This window comes from Microcaecilia unicolor, chromosome 7 (genome assembly GCF_901765095.1).
Source record: "Microcaecilia unicolor chromosome 7, aMicUni1.1, whole genome shotgun sequence".
Lineage (NCBI taxonomy): Eukaryota > Metazoa > Chordata > Amphibia > Gymnophiona > Siphonopidae > Microcaecilia > Microcaecilia unicolor.
This window is the reverse complement of record NC_044037.1, coordinates 175,660,294-175,687,330: the sequence shown is the minus strand read 5'-3', so window position 1 is coordinate 175,687,330 and position 27,037 is coordinate 175,660,294. Positions and strand designations below refer to the sequence as shown.

General features: G+C 44.1%; 1 protein-coding gene across 1 annotated transcript in view; it reads right to left on the bottom strand.

The window, feature by feature from the left end:
• VPS8 (VPS8 subunit of CORVET complex) overlaps positions 1-27,037 on the bottom strand; it is a 932,181-nt gene that overhangs the window by 798,284 nt on the left and 106,860 nt on the right. Inside the window, exon 7 of the mRNA XM_030209561.1 lies at positions 20,859-20,913. Within this exon, the coding sequence (XP_030065421.1) occupies positions 20,859-20,913 (55 nt within the window). The remainder of the gene's footprint in view (positions 1-20,858; positions 20,914-27,037) is intronic.

Here is a 27,037-nt window from a genome sequence, read left to right as displayed (position 1 = left end):
CTTAGGGAAGGCACCGGGTCCTGATGGATTGAGGAATGAGTTCTACAAGTTATTTCAGACAGAAATTAGCCCAATATTGACCGAGGTCTTTAACATAACAGTTCAACAGGGATCAATGCCATTACATAAGAATCAGGCTCATATAACACTACTGTTAAAACCAGGTAAATTAGCTCAACACCCAGAGTCTTACCGGCCCATTTCACTCTTAAATTCAGAGGCCAAATTCTTGGCCAAATTGCTAGCTAATAGGCTGGCTAGATACCTTCCCTCTTTGGTAGAAGACCCGCAAGTGGGATTTGTAAGGGGCAGGAAAATAGCAAAGAATATGAGGAGGATAATCTTAGCGTTGGAAAAAACACGGAGGGAAGGGTTACCAACAATGTTAATTAGTTTTGACACCGAAAAGGCCTTTGATAGGGTGGATTGGGGATTCCTTTTTGAAACACTTAAAGCATATGGCATGGGTGGATTTTTCCTGCAAGCGGTTAGAACTTTGTATACTGATCCCAGAGCGAGAATCCTTGTAAATGGTATTGTCTCGGATTGGTTCCCTATAGATCGAGGAACGCGCCAGTTTGTCTTAACACTTGACCCATTGATACGGGAGATAAGCAATTACACTGATATAACGGGAGTCCATATCCAAGATAGGGAATTTAAAATAGCAGCATTTGCGGATGACCTGTTAGTTCTGCTGACGAACCCCACGACTTCTCTGGGGCACCTTATGGAAAGCATAAAGGAATATGGGGATTTTTCTGGATTTCACTTAAATTTGATGAAATCGGAGGCATTGGCGAGTCAGGAGGTTAGGAGGGAAGACTGGGCACAGTTTCCATTACGGTGGGCGACAGGGTCATTCAGATACTTGGGCATTCAATTAACATTGGACCCCGTACAGCTCTATGCTTCTAATATCCCTCAGCTACTACGAGATACGAAGGCGCAATTGGCCAAATGGAGTTCCCTGCCACTGTCACTTTTTGGTAGGATTCATTTGTATCGAATGTTGGTATTTCCAAAATGGTTATACATATTGCAAGTACTGTCATTGTGGCTATGGAAAAAAGATTTGAAGGCGCACAAGAGGCAGGTAGCCCAATTTTGTTGGGCGGGAAAGAATGCAAAGCTCAAATGGGAATACATTAGGGGGACCTAGGGGAACGGAGGACTGGGAATGCCTGACATGCGAATATATAATCAAGCATGTCTCCTAAGACACTTAAGAGACTGGATTATGGGAACGAGTACATATACAGATCTACAGTTAGAAAATAAGTATTTTAGTCCTTGGCACCTTAATTACTTAATACACGCAAAAACTGGAAATCTCCCACAACAAGTTAAACATAGCCTGCTTTTACAGCCATTAAGATATTTGTGGAAAGAGATGACAAAGCTCTGGGGGCATAGCTCAGAGAGTAGTGTGATGTTACCCATCGTAGGTAATGTGGAGTTCTCACCTAGGCGGGAAAGTAAAATCTTCAGGGATCTGGGGAAACAGGGAGTGACACTTTTGGGAAATTTTTTATTAAAGGATGGGACGGTCATGCCTTATTCTGAGTTTGAGAAACACTACGCTGGGGGACTGTTAGCAAAATTAGCTTATCATCAACTTTCTCACTGTATATGTGGTCTCCCCACTGCAAGCCTGTTACCAGGATTTGAGAAGGAAATTCAGGACTTTTTGACTGGGGATGCAGCGGAACAGATTTCAGTGTCCTGGTTTCATAAAGCACTGGAGGGGAAACAACCCAAAAGAGATGTTAAGCTGGTTGCTGAAAGATGGAGTCAGGAGGTGGGAAGCCAAATAGCAGAAGGGAAGATTTTAGCAGCGCTTCAGGGAGGTGTGAGGGTGGTGCACAGTGCCGAATTACAGGAATGTCACTTTCGAACTGTACACAGGGCATATTTCTCAGTGAAGCAGGCCTGGTATGCAGGGGTGGTGGAAACGAGTGCCCTAAATGTGCAGAAGTCAATGCATCATTTTACCATGGTATGTGGCAATGTAGAGAGATACAAAGGTTCTGGTCAGCTCTCTCCCGATTTATAAGCTGGGTTCTAGGATACCAAGTGGTCCTGTCCTTTGAGGGGATGATATTGAGTTCTATGATGGCATGGAATAAGGGAACACTCGAAGAAAAGATATTTCTTAGTAAACTCTGTATTCTGGGGAAAAATGCATTCTTAATTGTTGGACAGTGGATAAGGGCCCCTCGTTTTGGTATTAGAGAAATAAGTTGCACGAGCTTATGTTATGGGAAATGCAAGATGCCCGCAACTCGCCGAAGAGGCGGCAGCAATTTATAAAAATTTGGAGGGCGTATATACACAAAATATCCCCACGAGCGCGGAGTCAAGTTCTGAATACTTTAGGTTAGCTGGAGTGCTTGGAACGAGTGTGGAAAGAAACATGAAGTAAAATTGTCAAGTTAGACATCACTGCTAGGTGGTTGAGTGCATGAGGAGGGGGGAAGGGGAAGGTTATTAAAATGTTTTTGAGATTTCTGTTGATACAGTTATGTTAATGAAAGTCTTGATATTAGAAGAAGTATGATAGGAATGTTATAGATGTATAGAATATGTGACCTTCAACAATTGTACTGGGAAGGAAGGGGGGAGGGGTAGAATGATCGAAAAAAAAATATTATAGTGGACAAAGAACAGTTATAACATAGAAATGTTATGATACAGTATGTTGCTTTGGAAGTTAACTGTGTTAGTTTGCATTGTGACTAAATGTGTTTATTTAATAAGAACTGTATAAAGATGAATAGATAGGGGTGGGGATGTAAAGGTTATAAAATGATGACTGTCTGTACGAGTATATTCCTCACTAATGTATGGTGTGATATGGGAAAAAGTTTTGTTTACTGTTGACAGCTTGTTTGTACTGACTTGTCATCAATAAAACTGTTATTACTTTAACATGATTTTCCTGAATATGAGATGACACCGGCAGCTTAGGCAACAAAGCCTCAATGAACACCCCACTCAATATCAACATAGTTCACACCAAATTCACTACCCCATTGAACCCTATGGGCAGAGCCAGGGGGATCTGCTTCAACCAGCCATCTATACAAAGCAGTTAACAAATATTTAGTATTATAAAAGCGAAGATACTAACCTATAGCAGGTATTCTCTGGGGACAGCAGGCTGACTATTTTCACAACTAGGTCGACATCCGCGTCGGCCCAGGAGCTGGCATTTGCAATAGCAAAAAGAAAAAATTTTGCCAGAGCCTTCTGGCGCACATGCAGCGCGCACCGCGCATGTGCGGACTGACTTCCCGCCTGGCGCTCTTCAGTCAAGTTCTAAAATATATAGAAATAACAACTCCAAGGGGAGGTGGGAGGGACTGTGAGACTAATCAGCCTGCTGTCCTCGGAGAATACCTGCTACAGGTAAGTATCTTCGCTTTCTCCGAGGACAAGCAGGCTAAGTTGTTCTCACAACTGGGGTATCCCTAGCATCCAGGCTCACTCAAAACAATGAACACTGGTCAATTAGGCCTCACAACGGCGAGGACAAAAACGTAGATTAACCTGAAACTATATACAGCTTCTGAGAGTGCAGCCTGGAACAGAATAAAACGGGCCTAAGAGGGTGGAGTTGGATTCTAAACCCCAAACAGATTCTGCAGCACCGACTGCCCAAACCGACTGTCGCGTCAGGTATCCTGCTCAAGGCAGCAGTGTGATGTGAATGTGTGGATGGAAGACCATGTTGCAGCTCTGCAAATCTCCTCGATGTAGGCTGACTTTAAGTGAGCCACCGCCGCAGCCGTGGCTCTGACATTATGAGTCGTAACATGGCCCGCCAGAGTCAGCCCAGCTTGGGCATAAGCAAAGGATATGCAATATGCCAGCCAATTGGAGGTTGTGCGTTTTCCGATGGTGACTCCCCTCCTGTTGGGATTGAAAGAAACAAACAGCTGGGCGGACTGTCTGAAGGCCATTGTCCGCTCCACGTAAAAGACCAGTGCTCTCTTGCAGTCCAAGGTGTGCAAGCTGCCTTTGCCAGGGTGGGCATGAGGACGGGGGAAAAAATGTTGGCAAGACAATCGACTGGTTTAGATGGAACTACGACACCACCTTCGGCAGGAACATAGGGTGCATGCAGAGGACTACTCTGTTGTGATGAAACTTAGTATAAGGTACATCCACTACTAAGGCCTGAAGCTCACTGACCCTACGAGCTGAAGTAACAGCCACCAAGAAAACAACCTTCCAGGTCAAGTACTTCAGATGGCAGGAATTCAGTGCATCAAAAGGAGCTTTCATCAGCTGGGTGAGAATGACATTGAGATCCCATGACACCGGTGGAGGTTTGACAGGGGGCTTTGACAAAAGCAAACCTCTCATGAAGCAAACTACTAAACGCTGTCCAGAGATAGGCTTACCTTCCACACGGCGATGATAAGCACTAATTGCACTAAGGTGAACCCTTACAGAGTTGGTCTTGAGACCAGACTCTGACAAGTGTAGAAGGTATTCAAGTAGGGTCTGTGTAGGACACGCGAAAGGATCTAGGGACTTGCTGTCACACCAGATGGCAAACCTCCTCCATTTAAAAGAGTAACACATTTTAGTGGAATCTTTTCTGGAAGCAAGCAAGACCCGGGAGACACCCTCCAAAAGACCCAAGGAAGCGAATTCTAAGCTCTCAACATCCAGGCAGTGAGAGCCAGAGACTGGAGGCTGGGATGTAGAAGCGATCCCTCGTTCTGGGTGATGAGAGTCGGAAAACAGTCCAATCTCCACGGTTCTTCAGAGGACAATTCCAGAAGAAGAGGGAACCAAATCTAACGCAGAATGGTGCAATTAGGATCATGGTTCTGCGGTCTTGCTTGAGTTTCAGTAAAGTCTTCCCCCCCAGAGGTATAGGAGGATATGCGTACAGGAGGCCTGTTCCCCAATATAGGAAAGACATCTGACGCTAGTCTGTTGTGTGCCTGAAGCCTGGAACAGATTTGAGGGACCTTGTGATTGATTTCAGTAGCAAAAAGATATGAGGGGGTGCCCCACGCTCAGAAGATCTTGTGGGATACACCCATATTCAGCAACAACTTGTGAGGTTGCATTACCCTGCTCAGCCTGTACGCCAGGCTGTTGTTTATGTCTGCCAGATAAGTGGCTTGGAGAAACATGCTGTGACGGCATGCCCAAAGCCACATCTGGACGGCTTCCTGACACAGAAGGTGAAATCCAGTGCCCCCCTGCTTGTTGGTGTAGTACATTGCAATCTGATTGTCTGTTTGAATTAAGATCTCTGAAAGCCTTCAGAGCATTCCAGATTGCACATAGCTCCAGGAGATTGATCTGAAGACCTGTTTCCTGGAAAAACCATGCCACCTGAGTAAGAAGCCCATCCATTAGAGTTCCCCACCCTAGGAGGGATGCATCCATCGTCAGCACTTTCTGCGGCTGAGGAATTTGGAATGATCGTCCCATTGTCAAATTGGGCCGGACTGTCCACCACTGAAGAGAGTTGCGAAAGTCGGTGGACAGTCGGATGACATCTTCTAGATTCCCCGCAGCTTGATACCACTGGGAAGCTAGGATCCATTGAGCGGATCTCATATGTAGACATGCCATGGGTGTTGCATGAATTGTGGAGGTCATGTGCCCCAAGAGTCTCAACATCTGCTGTGACTTGCTGAGACACTCGAACCGTGGACACCAGGGACAGAAGCTTGTCTGTCCGTGTCTCTGGGAGATAAGCCCGAGTTGTCTTCGTGTCCAGCAGTGCTCCAATAAACTCCAATTTCTGAATAGGAGTGAGGTGGGACTTGGTGTAGTTTATTACAAACCCTAGTAGTTCTAGCACCTGAATGGTCATTCGCATGGACTCCCGAGCACCATCCTCCGAGGTGCTCTTCACCAGCCAATTGTCGAGATAAGGGAACACATGAACTCCCAGTCTGCGTAGCAACGCTGCGACCACTTCTAGGCATTTTGTAAACACTCTGGACGCAGACGCCAGGCCAAAGGGCAGTACGCAGTACAGAAACTGCTGCGTTCCCAGCTGAAACCGAAGATACTTCTTGTGAGCATCGGAATGTGCATGTAAGCATCCTTTGAGTCCAGGGAGCATAGCCTTTTTCCTGAATCATGGGAAGAAGGGTGCCCAGAGAAGCCATCCTGAACTTTTCTCAGACTAGGAATTATTTCAGGGCCCTTAGGTCTAGGATGAGATGCATCCCCCCTGTTTTCTTCCGCACAAGGAAGTACCTGGAATAGAATCCCAGCCCTTCTTCCCCTGGTGGAACGGGTTCGACCGCATGGGCCTTTAGAAGGGTGGAGAGTTCCTCTGCAAGTACCTGCCTGTGCTGGGAGCTGTACGAATGAGCTCCCGATGGGCAATTTGGAGGTTTGTATTCAAGACTGAGGATGTATCCTAACCAAACTATTTGAAGAACCCACCAGTCAGAGGTTACGAGAGGCAACCTTTGGTGAAAAAACATTAACCTCCCTCCAACCGGCAAGTTGTCTGCACGGACACTTATTGTGGCTATGCTTCCCTGGAGCCAGTCAAAAGCCCATCCCCTGCTTTTGCTAGGGAGCAGTAGGGGTCTTGGACGCACACTGTTGATGAGAACAAGCGTGCTGGGGTTGAGCATGAGTAAGCTAGCGGGATGCCGGATTGTACCTAGCATAGCATAGGAATAGGGAGCACTCCACGACCTCCCAAAAAAACTAGATGAGGAGGATGTAGCAGAAGGCGCCTGGCGGGAGAGAGAAGCCATAGAATCTATGTGCTTCTTGATCTGGTCGACCAGGTCTTCCATCTTCTCTCCGAAAAGGTTACCCCCCCCCCCCCCCGGTAAGGTACATCCACCATTCTCTGCTGGACCGAATGGTCTAGGTCAGAGACATGCAGCAATGAGAGTCTGCGCTTCGCTATACACCAAGCAGAGATTCTGGATGCCACATCAAAAGTGTCGTATGCGCCCCGTCCAGGAATTTACGACACGCCTTCTGCTGCCTGACCACCTGGCGAAAAGGCTCAGCCTGATCCGGAGGGAGGGCATCAATCAAGGTAGACAACTGCCTCACTCAGTTCTGCAAGTGAACGTTCATGAAGAGCTGGTAAGACTAGATATGGGCAGCGAGAATAGTTACCTGATATGTCTTCCTCCCAAAAGAATCCTACCTTCTCTGCCTGGGGGCGCCGAGGCATAGTCTCTAGTACTCTTGGCTCTCTTGAGGGCACAGTCCACCACCATGGAGTTGTGGTGTAACTGAGACCACATCAACCCAGGTTCACCGTGGATCCGATACTGGGAATCAGTCTTCTTAGGGATCACGGGACCAGACAGAGGGAATGACCAGTTTCGCATAAGGACTTCCCGTAGTACCTTATGCAAAGGAGCCATTACTGCCTCCTTAGGTGGAGAGAGGTAGTCCAGGACCTCGAGCATCTCAGACCTGGGCTCATCCTATATTTCTGCAGGGAATGGAATGGCCTCGGTCATTTCCCATACGAACGAGGAAAAGGAGAGGCTCTTAGGAGGAGACAGTCTCCTTTCAGGTGGAAGGGAAGAATGAGACAGAATCCCAAAGGACTCATCAGAGGAAAAGTACCTGGAATCTTCCTCTGACTCCCACAAGCGCTCCTCCTCAGGATCAGAAAGCACTTCCCTCAGGGACCTCAGAGACTGAGCCTGCCTCGACACCGAGGACAGACGTCCTCGATGGTGATGTCAAGGAGTCGACGCCTGCATGGAGTGCGGTGAAGCTTCCTCTATCGACCTCAGTGGGGAGTCAACCTGGGTCGTAAGTGGCAACAAAGTCAAAGACCTCACCACAGGTGAAGGGCCAGACGCAGCTGCAGAAGGCGGCACAGCAGGCGCAAGCACCCCCGACGCTGAAGCAGACTGGCGCAGCAGTTCGTCCAGAAGCTCTGGAAGTAAGGCACGGATACGCTCATCAAGAGCCGCCATCGAAAAAGGCTGCGGAGCCTGTGGAGCAGTCGGTGGCAGAATCGGTTGAGGCTCAGGAGCTGGAAACGGACTGCTAGGAGGCTGACGCATCGGCATCTCCCTTATGGAGGGGGAGCGGTCCTCCCAGCGCCAACGCTTCTCAGGTGCCGAATTCTTCGACACCCCGGAGCTCCCGGCACCGTGTGTTGAGGGGGAACGGTGCCGGTGTTTTTTAGCCTTCGCTCGATGCACATTACCAAGGCTCCTTGGTGCCGATGAAGATGATGTCTAATCCACATGTTGCCTCGGGGTCGGGTCTGACCCGAGGGTCCTGCAGAACAGGCGGCCTCGGGAAAGGCCACTCAATGCCTCACTGCTCCTAACGTGCGGCGGCCTCTCAGCAGACATTGTGTACCTCTGCTCCCAACGTCAATGCGTCCCTCGATGTCGACGCCCCCAACATTGAAGGACCAGACCGAGCCTCAAAAAGTTTCTCTCTCTAGGCTTCTCAAGCAAGTTGGGTCCTTTTCCTCATACGAAGACAAACAGCACAACAAGCTGGGCTATGGTCGGGCCCAAGGCACTGGATACACCAGGAATGGGTATCTGTACCTTAGATGGTCCAGTTGCACTGATGACATGGAAGGGAAAACCACACTGGCAAAATCAAACGACTTTATTGTGCTGAAGAAAAAAGGGCACTGTACTGCTAAGGATTTACAGACAGTCTCACTAACACGGACTGCTCAATAATTACTGTGGATTCTTTTGGATTTGTAATGAGTAAATGAAACCTTTATTAGAGGAGCTAAACTCTACAATGATTAGGATTTATACACAATATATAATGGTTAGCACACATACATGGATTAGCTGTATAAACACAATGGTTAGCTGTATAAACAAATCATTACATCACTGGTCTCTACATCTCTTAGACCAGGAAAGGGAGCAATAATATACATACATACAATCATCACTGGTCAGAAAGCTCAGGCTCTTATCTCATCAGCCGGGAGGTCCGTTGCGGCGAAAGCGGAGTCTCATGTACCAGGAACACACCTTCTGAACGACACGTCTGCCCACAGATGAACCCCACCTTATTGTGACAAGCCCTCCCTTTTTATAGGCTCTGAGTTCATGTCCAGAGCCTAAGGAAGGTTACTAAAAGCTTCTAAGGGAAAATTACAGAATGCTTCTATGCTTACGTCTGTGGGAACGTGATCACATGCTTTCCCAAGTCCAGGTGGCCAAGCTGGGCCTGTGAAACAAGTGCCATCCTCCCCTTTGCATACCAAATTGGTTAGAGCTGTGTCTTATCTCCTGCATTCCAACTTGTTTTTGTACACTCAAAGTAAAACAACCATTTTGAAACAGAATTACTTCTGATCAACAATACAGACCCCGAGTGCACTGGTTGGTCCAGACAGGGTTGAAAAACAATCTTTAAAATTCTATTCCATTATAGGCACAAAAAGAGGAGAGACCCGGACCCTGATGAAAAAGAAAGGAAACTTAAGAAAAGGAAAAAAAAATAATCTGTAAAACTAAAGGAACTTCTTTTTTTTTTTTTTTAATGAAGAAACAAACTCACTAGAAAAAAAAAACCGACTAAAAGTCGAATGAGAAAAAATATGAAGGCTCTTTCCCAGGAACAAAAAAAGGAGCCACAGAATTAATCTGCCGCTCCTCATCGCGGAAAGAAAGAAACTGAGCGCAACGGGCAGGAAGTTCATCTGCACATGCACGCAAATCAGAAGGCTCTGGCAAAAAGTTTTTTTTTTGCTATTGCAAATGCCAGTTCCTGGGTCGACGCGGACGTCGAACCAGTTGTGAGAACAACTCAGTCTGCTTGTCCTCGGAGAAAGTCCTCACATATATCCTCAAGATCTGTCGCCTCTCTAGTCAGCCTACACGAAATATCCCTCCGAGAGAATGAGTTAGTTGTAAATAGGCAAATCTATGGGAGGGAGGAATGAGGTATGAAACCAAACGACTCAATTTTGAAAATAAATATTCTGACCAGGAGCCCTAGGGGCCTCATCGAGGTCCATACCAGGTGACGTAAATAATAAAGGCAACTTGAAAACAAACATAAACCTAACACATTAACAGGGAAGAAGTACCACATGACAGTGACAGGACAAGAACAAAAATTACCAACCGCCCCCCCCCATAAATTTGAATAAGAAATGTCATTTTAAAGCAAGCTCCAGCGACGCACATCTGACTGGCTCCAAGGGAAAAGAAAGACTGAGGCGATTCTGCATGACAGCGGTAGGTGGGAAGTGGCGCACATGCACAGTGCAGCAACTTGAAAGCTTCTAGTACTTAGCAGGCTGGAGACGCTTCCCTGTACAGGCTCTCTCAGTGATGTCATCCATATTGTGAGGGCTTGCCATCCTACCTGTTTGCAGAGACACGTATGCAACATAAACAGCATAGATATCCTGAAAACCCAACTGGCTATGGGATCACCAATGGAAGCCCTGTGATAGTCTTGCTACAAAATCCTTCTTTCAAAATATATTTCCACTAAATAATAGATGAATAAGGGAATATGAATGCAACACAGATCACATAGTATCTCCTATGTAGCAGCAAATGCATCACCCATGCTGTACAGCAGGGCCGGTGGTACAGTCTCTGGCGCCCCCCTGCAAACTATCAGTTGGCAAGCCCCCCAGCATCTACTTTCTCCCTCCCCCTTTTCCCACCCCACCCCCTTTTTTCAGCCCAGTGCCTTAAAAGGTGAACAAGTTTTTTAGTTGTTGGGTTTTACTCAACAGCTTTTTAATTTATTTGAAAGCTTCCCATATGTAGATATTTATATCATGAATTTATATCATGAAATAATACTAAATATCACTAAAACTGCTTTAAAAATATTGTAGCTGGTGGAAGCAGCACTAATAAAGGCTGTATTTTGTGCTCTTTTTTTTTTACACTATTCTATACTATTATCCCAACTCTACAGATCTCACCGTGACCTCTCTAACCTCATCTCTATTCCTCTACTCCCCTCCTCTTCTCTGCCCTTCTCTTGCGCCCTATGGAATGCCCGTTCTCTCTGTAACAAACTCCCCTATATCCATTACCTCTTTATCTCGCGTCACCTCCATCTGCTCGCCATAACAGAAACCTGGCTCTGCCTCGATGACTCTGCTTCAGTCGCAGCCCTCTGCCATGGCGGTTATCTTTTTTCACATACTCCTCGCCCTGCTGGTCGCGGGGGCGGTGTTGGACTACTTCTCTCTCCCTCCTCTAGATTTCAACACCTTCTTCCACCTCAATCTCACTGTTTTTCCTCCTTTGAAGTCCACTCTATCCGCCTTTTCTCTCCTCTGCCTCTTTGAATAGCGGTCATTTATCGTCCCCCTGATAAGTCCCTTTCATCCTTTCTCAGTGACTTTGATGCCTGGCTTGCCTTCTTCCATGATCCTTCCTTCCCCTCTCTCATCCTTGGTGACTTTAATATTCCTGCTAATGATCCTTCCAACTCTTATATTTCCAAGTTACTCGCTTTAACATTCTCCTTTAATCTCCAACTATGCTCCACCTCCCCACTCATCAAAATGGTCACTGTCTTGATCTCATCTTCTCCTCCAACTGTTCACCCTCTAGTTTCCTTGCCTCTGATCTTCCCCTCTCTGATCACCATCTTATAACTTTCACACTTAAATCTCCTCCCTCCCAGTCTCGTCCTAACTTATCTAATTTATCTAGGAATCTTCACGATATTGACCCTTCATCTCGCGGAGTACAAATGTAACAAAATAATAATATCCTCCCATGTTTCAAACCTCCTCTCTATTGTGGCACCATCCACGTCTGTCAACGAGGCTGTTTCTTCTTACAACAATACTCTATCCTCTGCCTTAGACACTCTTGCACCTTTGATGACCCGCCCTATAAGGCGTATAAAACCCCAACCTTGGCTGACTTCTAATATCCGCTACCTGCGTTCCTGTACCCGCTCCGCCGAACGCCTCTGGCCCTTGCTGATTTCTTACACTTTAAGTTCATGCTGACCTCCTTCCAATCTGCTCTCCTATGCGCCAAACAGGATTATTATATCCAACTGACCAACTCTCTTGGCTCTAACCCTCGACTTCTCTTCACCACATTGAACTCTCTCCTCAAGGTGCCCCCTCCCCCAACTCCCCCTTCATTATCTCCTCAGCCCTTGCTGAATTCTTTCACGACAAGGTTCAAAAGATAAACCTTGCTTTCTCTACCTCGCCACCTCTCCCTCCACTAGTCCGTTCCCCTCTCTCTCCTCCCCCCCCCATTCCTTTTCCTCCTTTCCTGAAGTTACTACTGAGGAAACTACACTTCTCCTTTCTTCCTCAAAATGTACCACCTGTTCCTCTGATCCCATTCCCACCCACCTTCTTAATGCCATCTCTCCTGCTCTTATTCCTTTTATCTGTCACATTCTCAACCTCTCACTTTCCACTGCGACTGTCCCTGCTGCCTTTAAACATGCTGTGGTCACACCTCTCCTTAAGAAGCCTTCACTCGACCCTACTTGTCCCTCTAATTACCGACCCATCTCCCTCCTTCCCTTTCTCTCCAAATTACTTGAGCGTGCTTGTTCACCGCTGCTGCCTTGATTTTCTGTCCTCACATGCTATTCTTGACCCACTACTATCTGGTTTTCGCCCTCGCCACTCAACCCAAACTGCACTTACTAAAGTCTCCAATGACCTATTACTGGCTAAATCCAGAGGTCAATATTCCATCCTCATTCTTCTTGATCTTTCTGCTACTTTTGACACTGTCGATCACAGCATACTCCTCGATACCCTGTCCTCACTTGGATTCCAGGGCTCTGTCCTTTCCTGGTTCTCTTCCTACCTCACCCCTCCGCACCTTCAGTGTTCACTCTAGTGGATCCTCTTCTACTTCTATCCCTCTGCCTGTCGGCGTACCTCAGGGTTCTGTTCTTGGTCCCCTCCTCTTTTCTATCTACACTTCTTCCCTTGGTTCATTAATCTCATCCCATGGCTTTTCCTACCATCTCTATGCTGATGACTCCCAAATCTACCTTTCTACCCCTGATATCTCACCTTGCATCCAAACCAAAGTTTCAGCGTGCTTGTCTGACATTGCTGTCTGGATGTCTCAACGCCACCTGAAATTAAACATGACCAAAACCGAGCTTCTCATTTTTCCCCCCAAACCCACCTCCCCACTCCCCCCGTTTTCTATTTCTGTTGATGGCTCTCTCATTCTCCCTGTCTCCTCAGCTCGAAACCTTGGGATCATCTTTGACTCTTCTCTCTCCTTCTCTGCTCATATCCAGCAGATTGCCAAGACCTGTCGTTTCTTTCTTTACAACATCCGTAAAATCCGCCCCTTTCTTTCCGAGCACTCTACCAAAACCCTAATCCACACCCTTGTCACCTCTCGTTTAGACTACTGCAATCTGCTTCTTGCTGGCCTCCCGCTTAGTCACCTCTCCCCTCTCCAATCGGTTCAAAACTCTGCTGCCCGTCTCGTCTTCCGCCAGGGTCGCTTTACTCATACTACCCCTTCTCCTCAAGTCGCTTCACTGGCTCCCTATCCGTTTTCATATCCTGTTCAAACTTCTTCTACTAACCTATAAATGTACTCACTCTGCTGCTCCCCAGTATCTCTCCACACTCGTCCTTCCCTACACCCCCTTCCCGTGCACTCCTTCTCCGTGGATAAATCCTTTTATCTGTTCCCTTCTCCACTACTGCCAACTCCAGACTTCGCACCTTCTGTCTCGCTGCACCCTACGCCTGGAATAAACTTCCTGAGCCCCTACGTCTTGCCCAATCCTTGGCCACCTTTAAATCTAGACTGAAAGCCCACCTCTTTAACATTGCTTTTGACTCGTAACCACTCGCCTCCACCTACCCTCCTCTCCTCCTTCCTGTACACATTAATTGATTTGATTACTTTATTTTTTGTCTATTAGATTGTAAGCTCTTGAGCAGGGACTGTCTTTCTTCTATGTTTGTGCAGCGCTGCATACACCTTGTAGCGCTATAGAAATGCTAAATAGTAGTAGTAGTAGTAGTAGTATACAATACAGTAATATATGGCCAAATTTCAGTGAGGATATCCTGTTTACTGATGGGTTCATCTTAACTGTTGTTGTAATCTGCCTTGGGAAGCCTGGTGTTATAAAGACTGGAAGTAAATTTAAATTCTCCTTTCATTGGAGCACATGGAATCACATCTTCACCTAATCTCTTTTGTACAAATGGATTATTCTGTTTTGAGCATGTTTCAGGGACAAGTGGTTTTCAGAAGTCAAAATAATAAAAATAATTATTTTCTTTCATGCACATCTCTCATTTGCTTAAACATAACTAAACGGGCTATAGGCCCCTAATGCGGTCCATTGGTTTTCTTATATTTTCTCTTTGTGATGACATACTGTGCCAACAACAGATTTTAAAGGAATGGAGGAATATACAGTATCTGTTTCAGACTTGCCCACTTTGTTGTATGGTTTTTGCAAATATGGCAAAAAAATCTTAAATTTTCTGGTAACTAAGCAAATTAGAATCATTTGTCGTACAGTAGATATATAGGCAACCCCCCTGGGTCTCATTTTTCACAAATTAGCTTATTAAATAAAACATGTCATTTTTCTCCATAGTGTATACTCTCTAATATTTTCAAACACATAACATGAGAAATAGAAATCAGGCACATGCAGAGTGCATAATACTGTACCTTTTCCTTTATAATCCAAGTTGAAAAGGAAAAGAAACAAAAGAAAGAAGTATGAAGTAAGAGCATGAACAAAAAAGAAACAACCTGTGACAGTAGTCAATGATCAAAAGCCAGGAAAGTCTGTAAAAGTGAAAGAGATATACAAAGGCTAAACAAGACAGTGTCCTGCTATTAAGGGACTTATCACTGGTACACACAACATTACAAAAAGAAAAGCATAGAGTAGGGGTCTCAAAGAGATTATCCTGTGACTTGAGACACAAACAGAATCAAGAGAACTTTACCTTCCAATTACTTGTCTAGCCTAAAAATGTGCCTCACTCTGATATCAGAAGTCAACTATTCCCAAAAAGAGCTATCATCTATGATTAGTTTTTCGTTGTGTTTCTTCCTGTTTGCTACTGATCTTTTAAAAAGCCATTTCAACTAGGCTGATAGTCTTTGAACTGTCTCCATGTGGATATACAACAATAAAACATATTATACACTCAAAGAGGAGAAAATAACTTTTTCAATGTAAAATTATTTTCTCTGTAATTCGAGGTTTTCTTCTGGTGTGAACAATATCTGGTCGATCTTTAACCCCCACCACTACCACTGAGGAGACGCATGCAGCCTCAGATGGGCTCAGCAGGGGTTGTAGAATGCCATAGCAAAAGGAACCAGAGTTTTTCATGACATGCGCCAAGCCTAAATCAAAGACAAAATCATTTTCAAAGTTATTTTAACCCATTTAGGAGAACAAAACCTTATATTTTATTCTTATACATCCCTGGGGAAATATTTCCATTTAGACATCCTGAATGAGTTGAGATGCATGTTTAAGACATCTTTGCGTCAAAAACACTACAATGTTAGTTGTCTTACATATTGTCTATACAATTTAAGTTCAAATTTAAGCAATTTTTGGCATTTGCACACATTTGAGTCATCCGTTTACATAACGCATTTTATGCAACAAAGTAGCATAGAAACCCTTATGATCATTTCAGATCAATTATGCAATTATAACACTTGACAAACCAATATCATCACACCACAAATAATTTAAATGTGAGCATCTAGCATGTGTGCATTCACTGGAATTCATCTGCTCTGATCTCTCCACAAAGCCAAAATCCTCTGCTTCTACATTAGTTTCTCAGGATGTCACAGTCTGACTGACTTCATATATGGATACATGGACGCAAAATACATAATCTAAATGCTAAAATCCATGGGCCTCATATTCAGGAAGTCCCGCTAGTGTACAAAGTTAGCATACCTGAGTTTAAAAAAGGTTTGGACAAGTTCCTTGAGAAAAAGTCCATAGTCTGCTGCTGAGATAGACATGGGAAAGCAACTGTTTGCCCTGGGATTGGTAGCATGGAATGTTGCTACTATTTGGGTTTCTGCCAGGTACTTGTGACCTAGGTTGGCCGTTGTTGAAGGCAGGGTGCTGGTGGGGTAGATGGTCCACTGGTCTGATCCAGTGTAGCTATTCTTATATTCTTCTTATGTTCACTGGCACTGGTGTTTAATTGTATTTTGCATATGCAGAGTTGCTATCTGTTTGGCCTATCCATTTACAGTTGAGTCTGGCTGGCCTAACTTTTAAATATATAACTTACTTATTGCTGCTAAGTGCCAGCTCTTCTGCCCCTTCCTAATGCTGACCCCTTCTTCTAAAAATAAAATCTCACTGCTTAACGATTTCAACAGCCCAATTTTACCTGTATAAGTGTTAAAAATGCATAAGAAACTTATGCATTCACTACCTTCTGTAAATGTGCAACTTGCTTTGACTATGAAACCTGACCATTTAGGTAAGTGACTTCATTAGGCAATAACAAGAGGGAAAACACAAAAAATATAAGAAAGGAGTCAAACTGTGATCATAATTCTATAACTCTCAAGAGGATCTAAAGATTATTTTCCCAGAGTGTGAAAATAGTGTAAAAGTGACATAGTTTAGCTGAAAGAGCCTTTGAGGCATATTTTCAAAGCACTTAGACTTACAAAGTTCCATAGTAACCTATAGAACTTTGTAAGTCTAAGTGCTTTGAAAATGAGCCCCTGTGAGTCCTACTTTCTTTTGAATGTTTGACAGCTACTGCTACATGCTAATCTAAGGGAAGATTGAAAAATCTAATCTGTGACTACCTATGAAAACAGTGGAAAAAGTCCTTTCATAATACAAATTACAGTAATCAGCTCAAAAATGTTGGTTAGCAGTTTCCCCAGCATATAACTATACTATTATATCCTCCAATTTCTTTTTATTCTTTAAAAAAAAAATCAGATATATCCTTTGAACTGATTTACTGTTATGGTCATAATTACTTCTGCTGACATAGCATTCCATAATTTTGAAGCTGATGAAACCAATTATACCTTATTCTTAGAAAATGTCCTCTTCTTTTGTTTGTAATTGCATATCCTGCCCTTCTAATAAAAATGAGAGATTCTAATGTTGAAATAACACTTTCATGTAGTTATCACAAAGAGCGACATTTTCTCATAATACAGAACCTGAAAGATTGCCTTCAAAATCCCTTTAGGGTCGTTTGCTGCATTTGTATACTACAGTTAGAACTCTTCTGTCCTTTCTATTGATTCCAACCCAACAAAAGTTGGAAAAAAACTATACAAAAGGGGTTGAGAATGTCTGTCCAACTGTCAGTCAGGGGGCAAAGCAACTCTCCAAAAATTTAACAGAATGGGATAAAACTTGGAATGGGAGAAAAACTGGTAAAAAAGACATGAGTTCAAAATGGGCCAAATCAGATCAAGGATTCCAAATAAATGGATCCCTCAAAATATGATCCAATGCATTTCTAAGGGAAAAGGAGTTCCAGCATGTGTACATAAGTACATAAGCACTGCCATGCTGGGAAAACACCAAAGGTCCATCAAGCCCAGCACTCCGTCTCCGACAGTGGCCAATCCAGGCCCCAAGAACCTGGCAAAACCCCAAAATTTAATAACGATCAATGGACTTTTCCTTCAGGAATCTGTCCAGACCCCCTTTAAACTCAGCAAGGCCAACTGCCGTCACTACCTTCTCCGGCAATGAGTTCCAGAGTCTAACCACGCGCTGAGTAAAGAAAAACATTCTCCAATTTGTTTTAAACCTACCACATTCTAATTTCATCATGGTTCTATTATTGTTAGAAAGCGTAAACAAACGCTTCACATCTGCCGCTCTACCATTATTTTAGTAGCACAGAAACTAAGAGCGAAATGTAGCAGTTAGATAATAGGGTAAGGACATTGAGAAGGTGGCATTCCCTATTCTTCTAACCTCCAAAACTGCCCTACACTCAAAAACCTACTCCCCTCGCAAATGCCTCACCCCAAACTGCCCCTATAGCCCTAAAACTACCCTTCCCCATCTGCCACACAACCCAAGAAAAACTTGTCCATTTCCAAACTCTACCCTTACACACACAAATGCTACTGCTCCACTACCCTGCAAATTGCCCTATGCCCAAAAACTATCCCCTGCAACACCAATCCATATACTGCCCCACCCCCTAAAACTATCACAACTGCTGCCACCCCTACCACCCTGCAAGCTGACCCACCCCCTAAATAACCTCCACACAAATGCCCCCGCAGCACTCTGCAAACTGTCCTACCATCCCACTAAGTGCCCTACCTCAAAAACTATCCCCTGCAATTGCCCCCACCCCCAACACTAGCCCCTGAAACTTGCACAAAACCCCATACACTGCTCCCTGCAACTTTATCACTATCCTGAAAATTGTTCCCACTGATGCTGCATCAATCCACAAACTGCCCCATCCCCAAAATCTATCCCCTGCAACTACTACGCCATAAACCTAACTGCCCCACACACAAATACCCCTGTAACTGTATCACCATTTTGCAAATTGCCCCACATGCAAAAAAGGCCTCTCACAACTGCCCCACCACCACACAAACTATACAACTCTAAATACTATCCCCTACAACTGCCTCACCACCCCATAAACTGCTCCATCCACAAATAAGTTTTCCACCGACCCACTAACTGCCCCACCTCCACAAATTACCTTCCTTCAACTGTACCACCACCCTACAAACTGCACCACACCCAAACACTACCCCTACAACTGACTTACCACCCTAACTGCCTCACATGAATAAAATACTCCCTATTTGCCCTCACCCCCTAAAACTACCCCCACACAACTGCCCTAGCACAGCAACTGCCCCATTTCCCAGCAAAGTGCCTTTTACCCCAAAACTACCCAACTAGGGGAAGAGGAAGGGAAGGGAATGGGGCTTGATATACCAGCTTTCTGTTGTTTATTGCAACTACATTCAAAGCGGTTTACATAGTATATACACAAAGCGGTTTACATAGTATATACAGGTACCTATTTGTACCTGAGGCAATGGAGGGTTAAGTGACTTGCCCAGAGTCACAAGGAGCTGCAGTGGAAATCAAACCCGGTTCCTCAGTATCAAAGTCCACTGCACTGACCACTAGGCTACTCCTCCACCCCATATTTCCTCAAACGCCACCTCTCCCCACCAACAAATAGCCCCCCACAACTGTCCCACCAGTCTGCAACTGCTCCCGCTCCATTAACTACCCTGACCACAAAAATTACTCCTGCAAGCTATACCACTAACCCCAGCCACTCCCCTCACCCCAACAGAAAACATACACAATGCACACACAGAACACACAATAGAAATACACACACACAGAAACTAGAAAGATACAATACAATAAAAATTTATATTCCGCTACAAACATACATTATAATATGTAAAAGAAGCTACGCCAACCCTAGGAAGTAACACCACTTTAAACTTACCTATATATAAGTAAGTTATATATTTAAAAGATTACCAATCTCCAAAATAAATACCTCAAACATTAGATTGCAGATATAAGGAAAATAAATGTGTTTTTAACAACTTAAGAAATTGCAGATGACTAGAAATCAATCTTAATGCAGAAGGTAATGAATTTCTGCATTGTACTGAACTATACACAAAACCCATTACAAGAATTAATTTATACCTTACACCTTTTAGTATATGAAACTGTAATAAGCCTAAATCTCACAACCTAAATGACCACGCTCTGAATTCCCAATATTAAGTAAATCTACCAAATAATAAAAAATTTTAAAAAAACAGTTTTGCATGTACATTTAGGATATTTTTACTGTCTATTGCTTATGCTCGACTTTTCTTGAGTACACCACCTTGAGTAAATTCCTGCATAAAGGCAGTAAATAAATCCTAATAAATAAATACATAACATAGCAGAAAAGAGCAGAAAAAGATCAACTGACCTATCCAGACTTCCCAGTTATTCTTGTCACACTGTAAGAATAGCCAAGATGCCAGCTATATAGCATGACCACTTCTAAGAGCTCTCCTTATCCAGGATCATTTTACAATTTTCTTTATTTTTTACTATACCACCTTGGGCATACAAGTATACACAATCAACAACTTAAATCACACTCACTACCTATCCCTTCTTATTTCTAACCACAAAGCTTTGTAATTTAGGTACCTACCATACTAGCATGACTATTGCCTGAGCATCCAACCTCCTAGGTCTTCTGTATAGCTTGCCAGAAAGACTTGTGCCTACATTTCTACTAGTACTTATTACTATACTTGCAGCCTGCCAGAGATACCTAGCTGCTAGTTTAGTTTTATCATTGCAACTTGTATCCCTTTAAGGGGGTCTTTTACAAAGGCACTCCAGTATTTTTAGCGCACGCTAAAAATTTAGGTGCACGAAACGCTAAGATGCCCATAGGAATATAATGAGCATCTAATTTTTTAGCGCACACTAAAACCGCTAGCACGCCTTTGCAAAAGGGGCCCTAATTTAGGTGCTTAAAACTGATCCCCAAAATCCAAATTTGGTCTGACACCCGATACATTGGCATGACGATATTAATGTTTAATAAAGACTTGCTATACCGCCTTTCATCCCTTCTTTCAACATACCATTTATTCCATGCCAATATGTGCAACTCCTAGTTTGTCAACTAATATACCCAAGCTTTTCTCCTGGTAGCAAGAATTTCCCCATTCAAATTATATTATTATAAGTAAATCTCCTTTGCAAGCTACTTGCCTAAATAAGTCCTTATGTAAAATAAGTGAGCCCTACTGAATTAAATGCCAATAGCATTCATGCAGCACCAAAGGCCTCCTAGCTGGAAGGGATAATGCAGAATAACTTACCAAATATTAAGGCCAGTCCATGTGAAGTTCCCACTGCTATCAAATTTGATACAGCCTGTAAAGGGCAAGAAGAAAAGTTTGCATTTAAGAATGTTAAAGAGATGCATAACTCAGAAAAATTCGTGCACAGTCTAAAGATCTAAGCTGTGACATCTGTGTTGTTTCTGGGCACTTTACAAACAGAGGATACATCTATTTGCTATTACGCTATTATGAAGCTGAATGCCATACTACAGAAAGTCTTCTGGAGACAGAAAGGTAAAAGAAAGAAAAATAAATTAGGTGCTGTAACACCATTTCTCCAAAGGAGTCCTCCAGTGCAGGTGCACCATTCTTTGGATCCTAAAAGCCATGCCATGGACTCAGGAGTCACTGAACGTGGAAATGCGACTGCATCTAGTGAGGACAAGAACCCACTACAAGCCTCCTTAATTCCAGTGTCACTGTTGCTTTCCCCAGTTCTTAAGAGCTTCATGTACATATCAATTATATCCTTTGCATTTATATATACCTCTCTGTTTTACTTTGGACCTTATCTCTTGTTTGTCCTGTTTGTCTGTCCTAATTAGATTGTAAGCTCTGTTGAGCAGGGACTGTCTCTTCATGTTCAAGTGTACAGCGCTGCGTACGTCTAGTATCAGGTTACTAATAGCAAGAGAAGCAATAGCTGATTCAGTGTATGCAGTAGTCCCTCTCAAAAAGGTGCCCATACTGTTGAAATCAGGGCATGATCTCCAAGAGGAATGGATGCAGAGGACACCACAGAACAACAGACTAATAAGTTAATGAACAACAGTCTCAACCACTGTTACCATTCCAATGATGGAACACAAACCCCTCCAGGGAAGATCATGTCTATGCACTGCAACGCTGTTTTAAAAACAAAGACCAATGGCACCTATCCCTTTTACTTTAAGGTCAAGAAAAGCTACGAGTCCTGTAAAGTTGATACTTATATGGTTTATACTTTGAAATGAAAACTGAGGGGGTCTTTTACAAAGCGGTGGTAAGACCAATGCGGGCTTACCGCATGCTAAAATGGAATTACCGCCGGCCCAACACGGATGCTGGTGGTAGTTCCAGCTGGAGCACGCACCATTTCCGGCACTCCTGGAAATCCCCCCCCCCCTAGTGCTGCGCTAACCTAGAAGTAATCGGGCAATGCCGTTCACTGTCCAATGGGTGGCAGTAAGAGCACCCCGAACATGGACATGCAGTAAGGATTATCTTACCATGTGGCCATTCTTTTTTTTTTTTGGGGGGGGGGGGGGGGGCTTTTTACCTGCTGTGGTAAAAATGGCCCTAGCGCATGGGAAAAACAGCTACCGCAGGGCCCTTTTTCATGCAGCTTAGTAAAAGGACCCCTTAGTGCAGAAGTTGCTGATTATGGCAGTATCATCAATATTTGTGAGAAACCACCTTATTCTGGCAATCAAGACAGTGATTTCAATGGCCCAGTATGGATTGCCACACTATTTATGTGTCGGGACTGCAAGCTTTCAAAGGTTCAAGACTAACCAATACTCTGATATGTCACTTGGCTGCAGTGGCGTACCTAGGGTAGTTGACACCCGGGGCTGGTCATTTTTTAACACCCCCCTCTCCAAAATCTAGTACTAGGCATGCCGAGAATACAAAACACTCAGGACCTATAGAGCAATTCTAGCATACCATAAGCAGTAATTTCTACAAGTCACACAAGGAAAAGGAAAGCATCTTAAACACTACAGTGAGCACTAGAACATCAATTCACCTACTGTAAAACAAAACCAGGCAGAATAACACAGATTGTCCATCTTGCACAGTCAATGCCAACCGAAAGCCATGTCTTTTTCACAAACACAGATACACCCTAATCCACTATAGAATAAGCAATAATAAACTTTCTATTTAGACAAAAATTAAACTGAACCCCCAAGATGCCAGACTCTGCATACAATGCAACACCACAGAAACAGAAAATGTCCCCTAGTACTGTGCAAAACATAAAGACAGCAGATGTAAATTTGAAAAAACTAACAAGTACCAATCACCACTTTACAAATTAACAAATAGAAATAAAACAAATCTAGAAAATAAAATAATACCATTTTATTGGACTAATACATTTAGCTTTCAGAGGCCAAAACATCCTTCCTCCGGTCAATACAGTATAGTGTTGTTACAATATCCTATCCGGACCTGAGGAAGGGGGTTTTGTTCTCCGAAAGTTAGCCAAAATGTATTAAAATTAGTCCAATAAAAAGATTACCTTGTTTACATGTTCTGTTATAAACATTAACACAGCTACAATACTACTTTATCCTAAAGCAAAAAAAAATAAAAATATATATTTTATTTACAGTTTGTTGTCTCTGGTTTCTGCTTTCCTCATCTTCTTTTCACTGTCTTCCTTCCATCCAGCATCTGTCTTTCTTCTCTCTCTCTGCCATCCAGTGTCTGCCCTCTCTGCTGTCCCCTCCATCCAATGTCTGCCCTCTCTCCCATCTACATCTGCCCTCTATCTCTGCCCCTTCCATCCACCATCTGCCCCTGTCTGCCCTCTCTCTCTCCCCCTTCCATTCACTCTCTGCCCTTTCTATCGCTTCCATCCACTGTCTGCCCTTTCTCTGTCCGCTCAATCCACCATTTGCCCACCCTCTCCCATCCATCTAGGGTCTGCCCTCCCTCTCACTCCCCCTTCCATCCAGGATCTGTCCCCTCTCTGCCCCTTTTTTCCAGCCCCTAGTTCCAGCCCCACTATCCCACCAGTCCCCAGTTTCAGCCCCAGTCCTTGTCTCCCACCAGTCCCGAGCTTTAGCCCCCAGCCACTTCTCCCTGTCCCCTTTTTAGCCCCAGTTTCAACCCCAGCCCTTTTCTGTCACCAGTCCTGAGCTTCAGCCCCAGCCACTTCTCCCTGTCTCCTTTTCAGCCCCCAGTCCCCACAATTTCAGCCCCTGCTGCCTTTCAGCCCCCAGTCCCAGTACTAGCCCCCTTATCCCACCTACCCTCCTTCAGCCCTCAGTTTCAGCCACCTTCATCCACATGCCTTACCCCATTTTCAGCCCAACCCATTCTCCCACCTGACCCAGGCATGCCCCATTTTCCATCATGACCCCTTCTCAGACCCCAGTTCCAGCCCCCTCCTCCCATCTGAGAACCCCTTCCCTCCTCCCATCTGAGAACCCCCAGAACACCCCTCTCCTCTCCCATTTGAGAACCTCCTCCCCACCCACGTCCCCTTCTCCCATCTGGAAACCCCCTCCTCATCTAAGAACCCCCAGAACACCCCTCTCCCATCTGAGAACCCCCTCCCCACCCCAGTCCCCTTCTCCCATATAAAGCCCCCTCCCCTCCCCATGTAAGAACCCCTACAACACCCCTCTCCCATCTGAGACCCCCCTCCCCACTCAGTCCCCTTCTCCCATATGAAAACCCCCTCTCCATGTGAGAACCCCCACAATACCCCTCTCCCATCTGAGGACCCCGACCCGACTCTCCTGCTCCCACCCTACCTTTAAAAAAAATTATTTTGAAGCGTCGTTGCAGGCAGCGCCTCGCGTCTGCCCTGCAGAAGTAAATCTCTTCGCTTCGAAGTTCGTCGTCGTCGGGCCTCACTATGTCCCGCCCTCGCGGAAATAGGAAGTTTCCTCAGAGGAGGGCGGGACATAGTGAGGCCCGACGACGACGAACTTCGAAGCGAAGAGATTTACTTCTGCAGGGCAGACGCGAGGCGCTGCCTGCAACGACGCTTAAAAATTTTTTTTTAAAGGTAGGGTGGGAGCAGCGGGAGCGAAGCAGATCACCCCCCCACCCACTGATACCCGGGGCGGACCGCCCCCACCGCCCCCCCCTTGGTACGCCACTGCTTGGCTGTAGCGTCTACATTTCGGTTCGGATTGCACCAGATTTCACGTCCTTTTACTCTATGTGAGTTTCGGAGGAACATCTATATGCGTCAATTTGAAGGCCCCTGAGGAAGAAGGCCTTTTGGCCGAAACACGGACCGTGTAGGGTCCAAATAAAAACTTCTTTGGTGCTCTTACTATCTGTGGTTTCAGGCTGGTTTTTTGGTCTTCTTCCGCCTCTTTGTTGTTTTGTCCTTTTACAAAGCAACATAGTAAATGACAGCAGATAAAGACCTGAACGGTCCATCCAGTCTGCCCAACAAGATAAACTCATTTTACATGATATGTGCTACTTTAAATGTATACCTGAGTTTGATTTGTCCCTGCCTTTCTCAGGGCACAGACAGTAAAAGTCTGCCCAACACTGTTCCTGTACTAAAAGATCTGAAGCTAACGTCGAAGCCCCTTAAAATTTACACTCCAGCCCATCCATATCTATTCAGCCACGATAAGGGCGCAGACTAGAGAAGTCCACCCAGCATTGGTTTTACTCTCCAATTACCGGCGTCGCAACCCAATCTCCGCTAAGATTCCATAGATCCATTCCTTCTAAACAGGATTCCTTTGTGTTTATCCCACGCATGTTTGAATTCCATTACCATTTTCATCTCCACCACCTCTCGCGGGTGGGCATTCCACGTATCTACCACCCTCTCCGTGAAAAAATACTTCCTGACATTACTCCTGAGTCTGCCCCCCCTTCAACTTCAATTCATGTCCTCTAGTTCTACCACCTTCCCATCTCTGGAAAAGGTTTGTTTGCAGATTAATACCTTTCAAATATTTGAACGTCTGTATCATGTCACCCGTTTCTCCTTTCCTGCAAGGTATACATTTTCAGGTCAGCAAGTCTCTCCTCGTACGGTTTGCAACGCAAATCCCAAACCATTTTTGTAGCTTTTCTTTGCACCACTTCCAGTATTTTTACATCTTTAGCAAAATATGGCCAAAACTGAACACAATTTATTAAATGTGCAAACAGAATGGAGTGCATGCTTTCAAATAAAATTTCAAATCACTAGTTTTATGTTTAAACGGTTTTTATTTCAACATGGTACACCATATCAGTACTGTCACTTAAGCAAATCATACTGTATACATCCAACTTCAAACGAGATAACTGTCAAACTATCTCTAGTTTTAATCTTATAATGCTTTTGGTTAGTGAATCGTGAATGTCAATTATATTTATTATTTTATTTTCAGCATTTGTACTCCACATTTTCCAAACTAGTAATCAGTTCAATGTGGCTAACAGATGGCTTTGGTTATGACTCGTGACATGATTACATATATGGGTTGGTCAGTGCTGTCCTTGACTAGTGTTGGGGTGTTCAGGTGTCATGATGTTTTGGCTGACTTTGAGAGTTCGGCGGAATACAATTGTTTGAAGAAATGTGCTTTGAGGTGTTTTCAGTTCAAGCTTTTGATTTCTTTCAGTAGTGTATTCCATAGTTTGGTGCAAATGTATGATTAGAAGATAAGATTTATCACCGGAGTGTTGTCAATTGCTGACACAACTGTTTGCGATTATACAGATCACATTCATCCTCCTTTTTGTTTCTAGAACAGAGATATGGAGATACACTTGAAAATGGGTCCATAATTGAAGAAATCAGCCTGCATACGAAGCATGGAAGCACTGCATGAACAAGGTAGTGCATGCCAATTATTTCTGAATTGCCATGAAAAAGGTGTACAAAAACAATAGTTTAAAGACTGTCAAATCTATGATTGAATTTGAAGGCAGATAATCCAGTTTTTTCCCCCAATTAAATATATATAATTTTACATTACATTATTTGCCACTTCTATCCAACATTAGCCATACAGTTCAAGGTGGCTTACAAGTTATAAGTTGGAACTAAATAAAAACACAAAATAAAAGAAGATCAAAAGAAAACAGTGTCATATTAGTCCAAAAATTTCCAGAATAAGAAAGATTTTAACACTTTTTGAAACAATCCATAAAATCCCAGAAACCCGATTCTGATGGTAGAATATTCTACCATTGTGATACCAAATAAGAAAAAGTGGCTGAATGTGAAGATGTATAAATAATATTCCTACAGCTGGGAAAAGAGAGAGTTAAGAAATTCCTAGATTGAGAATTAGTATTTCTATCTGACAACTGGATAAGTCCTTGCATTTAGCTAGGTGCAATTCCATATATTATTTGAAAAATAAGCATACATAGCTTGAAAAATGATTGAGCCTCCACAGGTAGCCAATGTAACCGTACCAGTAGAAAAGATGCCCTTTCAAACTTTGGTGCTCTACAAATCAGGCGGG